The 4,096-nt window shown below is 43.1% G+C and overlaps 1 protein-coding gene across 1 annotated transcript; it reads left to right on the top strand.

Annotated features, from left to right (window-relative positions):
* Positions 1-585: 585 nt before the first annotated feature.
* LOC129597346 (uncharacterized) lies at positions 586-3,315 on the top strand. Its single transcript, XM_055494833.1, has 3 exons — positions 586-1,297; positions 2,958-3,103; positions 3,190-3,315. Exons 1-3 carry the CDS (start codon positions 613-615, stop codon positions 3,313-3,315), a joined length of 957 nt encoding a protein of 318 aa, XP_055350808.1. The 5' UTR covers positions 586-612.
* Positions 3,316-4,096: the final 781 nt, after the last annotated feature.

Here is a 4,096-nt window from a genome sequence, read left to right as displayed (position 1 = left end):
GTTACGTGATAGTAATGCGCTGTGCAATGTGTGTTAAACTGTTAATGGCTGACACGGGTCGCATATCTTCTCCCTAATTGTTGGATAATTACAGACATACAGTGTACGACTATACTTTATAATTATTCCTTATTAGTTTTCGGTCACACAACTAAACCTTGAAATAAATCATTACCGGCTGTTTTCAAATGAAGTATCAGGAGCATGCTAAGCCACAGTAAATTACTTAATTATAGTTGCAGCATGCAGCGACAGTACTGTATTTTGTGGATATACAATGCGCAGAAGTTTAGCAAGACTGCAGAAAGAAGCCGGTATATTTAGGTACGACTTTTTTGGAAACAATAATTAGCAACTAAGATGCAGTTATGCTGTCGCTCCAAGGGTACCGCCAAAACAGCTAACTTCACCAATAGTTTAACGTTTAACAACAGAGATGCAACGTTTATATACCTGCATTACTCTTTATAATCTCTTCATACAGGCTCTGTCACATTCCTGCAAGCTCATTACGCGCGTTTGAATTTTTAGCATAAAGTTGCGATCCATAGGTCTAGTTAGGTACAGTAAGGTATGTTTCAAATGTTGATCGTGATAAATTATGCTTTCATCATGTTCGGTGTAGTATTTCGGCAAGCTGCTGGTTTTGGAGCGAGGCCCTTTGGCAACTCGAGATCCTTATCGTCATCATCCGGGGTCACATCGTCGGAACAAAGTCTGCTGTCATTTATCAGCCGGTGCATGGGTGCCACATCTAATGCAGCTCTGGGATGTCCATGTGCCGGAAATGGAAAGCGCTGCAAAAATCCCTTGTCCCTCTGTCACAATTTTAAATGCATTTGTGACCCATCGATTAGCACGACAGTTAATGGTCAATGTGTCGCCATTATTAAGCTGACTACCACCGACACAACCACTGCCACTACGACAACAACCACTGCAACAACAACTACAACCACCAGTACTACTACTACTTCGACGCCGGCTTGCTCCGCGTTTGCTACTCCCGCAGCTTCTGGATGTACGAATCAATGTGACACCACCCTGTCTACTGACGCTAAAACCAAATGCACCGCCACTTCCGCTAACGATATAGCATATTTTCCTCTGACGACTCCCAACCCTGCCGGAGATACCATCCAGGAAATCCTTAACGTGCATAACAATTACCGACGGTCGGTGGCCGCACAGGGTATGAACAAACTGGACTGGAGCAACTGTGCAGCCAGTAATACACAGTACTGGGCCAACACGTGTCCTTCGGACCATGACAGATCAAGCACTCGCCAGATACCAGGTATGCCAAATCTCGTTTATTCAGTATTCGCACCTATTTAGGCAAAAATCAATGTGCAACTACATACTGTACAGTATGTACATGTACGTACGAGCGCATGCCCTTTATTTGTTTCAGTACTCGTTTATGCGCTTTTAATTTTAATTCAGTGCTTTTTTGTATTTCATACACACTGTAGCTGATTACAATACTATGGTCAAAGTTCTAACCTGTGTCCGTCTCTTTATAGACCACAGTAACTGCAAAAAAGTGTGTGTACACATGATCGGGAAGACATACATGTATGTCTTCCCGATCATATCTAAATAAAATGTCTAGTGAGAAAACGGTGCCGGTGGCACAATTAATTAAGCGGGATGTTAGGAGTGCCAACTACGGCACGGTCACTTGTGGCCTTTATTGAAAGACGTATCGAGCGAGAGATAGGTAAATGGTTTGTGGTTACCAGTCACAGTATACCAATTAGGAAATCAGGCTAGCCACTTTCCAGGATTTAGTAATATCGAGAAAGTATGTTAGTGCAGTGGTTGAAATTCTGTGATACAGTGAGTGCAGCAACAGAGAGTGCACTTTGCCGGGCAATTTGTCTACGAAATAAAATTATAGTGCCGTAGTGACGTGAATTAAAGACCTAACACAGTGAAGTGGGTACTGTATCCACTTGTCCGACCACGTCCAGTCGGATAGAGCGACTCTGTCTCAAACTGTTACGGAAGATGGTAGAAGATTACGTTGATCTGGTATGAAGAAGGAAAGGAAAAGAAGAAGAGGTCCGGGTCCTGCAAACACGAGAAATACACACACGACGGAGAAGTATACGTTACCTGTCCGACGCTAGATGTTAGCAGAAGCGATAAGAGATATCCATCAACCTGGCGCTACAGGGCATGAAGATGAAGAGACCGAAAGGTCACGGCAAATCAAGTGGGATCAAATGGGTAACCTGTTACGTCACGAGACTATCCGAAGATGATAATGCACGTCGACGAAGTAGAGGAATGACCCTGACAATAGGTGAAAGGTCACCCAGAGGTCAGTTTGAACAGCCTCACTTGGAAAGAGAAGACCAGAGCAAAAGCCTGAAGTTAATCAGATCGAGTAACAAGACTCTACTTTTGTTGGGATTACAACTCTTGACATTTGTGTGGGCGACGAGGCATATATAGCCCTGGGCACCGCAAGTGCTGGCTCTTCGTACGCGCAGGTACGGGTCTGAGAACAATAGGGATATAAACTCTAGCCAATAAGAGACATCTGAGGACACGTGGACTAATCACACCGCTGCATCACTACACGTGGACAAATGAGAACATGAGGTCAACTAATACACTAGAACAATAGGTTGAGCTACGTCATCGAAGCGCGGTCACGTCGAAATGGCAAGTCGCGGTCAAAGTTCTCTGCTGGGGATTTCTAAGAAGTCGATACTCGGAGTCGCGGTCATGACTCGCGTAGAAGTTGTAGTAAAGCCTAGGCCTTAGTAGTAGGGGTAGAAGTAGTAAAGTAGTACCGATGTGTACTAAGGGACGCCAGTACACGTCAGTAGCTTGGAATCCGACTGGCTCAAGTCACTGTCTTAATTTGCCCCCCTTTAAAGCCGGGATTTTGTTGTGAGATGGGCTTGGGTAACTTTTGGTAACACATTTTAACAACACTTTAGGTTTCGCTTACTGCGGTCAGAATGTCTACTGGAATTCGGGTGCTCCTCAGACCTGGAGTGCTGCCATAAAAGCATGGTTCGATGAAGTCCGTGATTTCGCATTGTGTGCCGACAACAGTGGAAAAAGTGTTGGACATTACACTCAGGTACGTTCCATATTGGCCGTAGAGCCCTTCCTGTCCTATTTTTATAATAGAAATTAATTATGGTTCTTCTTGTACTTTGTACATAGATAATGTGGGCGGATACAACACTTATCGGTTGCGGCATGAAATCAGGCTGTCCGGCAATAAATATTAATGGAATAAATCTCCCTGCTCCCGTCAATGTCTACGTTTGTAATTATTGTGCAGGGTAGGTCTACGCCATTTATTATATCAAAATTTGTTGAAATATTTGGATAAGATCTAAATGGAGCATTCGCAAATCCGACTTAGTTATATACTGGAGCAGTTTTACTGCATGTAAAAGTAGTGGTTGATTCCATTCTCTCATCGGAAGCAAGTACTGTATCTGTACTTTCACAATTCGCCAACAAACACGTATGCTGTTGTCATTTTTCTTAGTTTTGAATTGATTTTTTTTACATAACGAATTAACGATGCGCCGGTGTCTAACGGTCGGTATTATTTTTATTTCCACAGAGGCAACATTCATATCTCGAAAAATCGAATCAAAACGCGTACTAAAATCACAAGCAATAAATTTTATACAGTGCTAAAAGTTGTACTAAAATTACTCGTATTACAGTACGAGCATGTCCAATCGCCGGTGCAGAGTAACAAAACCTACGTCTGCAGGGCGTTCGCTAATTACTCGCATAAAGGAAAACGATTTCGGTATTTTCTCTGTACATTTCGCCTTGAAAATTACTGCAGCAATTTTCATGCAATCGATGCAGAAGTTTGTGTACTTTCAATAGCTTGTAGGGATGTAAGTCGCCGTAATCACGCTGCACCACCGAGTGGGACCGGTCGCTTTACCCACCGGAAATCCTATACAACTTCTTTGCCTCAAATGTTTAGCTGTGAGATCTTCGAAAATTTGTATGTAGTCGTATGCGCAAGAGATTTTTGCACAAATCACATTGCTGTTCAAAGGAATACAGCCAATATTCTTGGCGGAGAGCCGCGGAAAGA

Source organism: Paramacrobiotus metropolitanus, unplaced genomic scaffold (genome assembly GCF_019649055.1).
Source record: "Paramacrobiotus metropolitanus isolate TYO unplaced genomic scaffold, Prichtersi_v1.0 Parri_scaffold0000103, whole genome shotgun sequence".
NCBI lineage: Eukaryota > Metazoa > Tardigrada > Eutardigrada > Parachela > Macrobiotidae > Paramacrobiotus > Paramacrobiotus metropolitanus.
The sequence above is the reverse complement of the archived record's forward strand: the minus strand, read 5'-3'. Positions and strand labels throughout refer to the sequence as shown.

Coding starts and splice junctions, on each gene's coding strand:
- LOC129597346 (XM_055494833.1), top strand. CDS start 613: ATGTTCGGTGTAGTATTTCGGCAAGCTGCTGGTTTTGGAGCGAGGCCC. Junction 1,298..2,957: donor AAGCACTCGCCAGATACCAG/GTATGCCAAATC, acceptor ACAACACTTTAG/GTTTCGCTTACTGCGGTCAG. Junction 3,104..3,189: donor GTGTTGGACATTACACTCAG/GTACGTTCCATA, acceptor CTTTGTACATAG/ATAATGTGGGCGGATACAAC.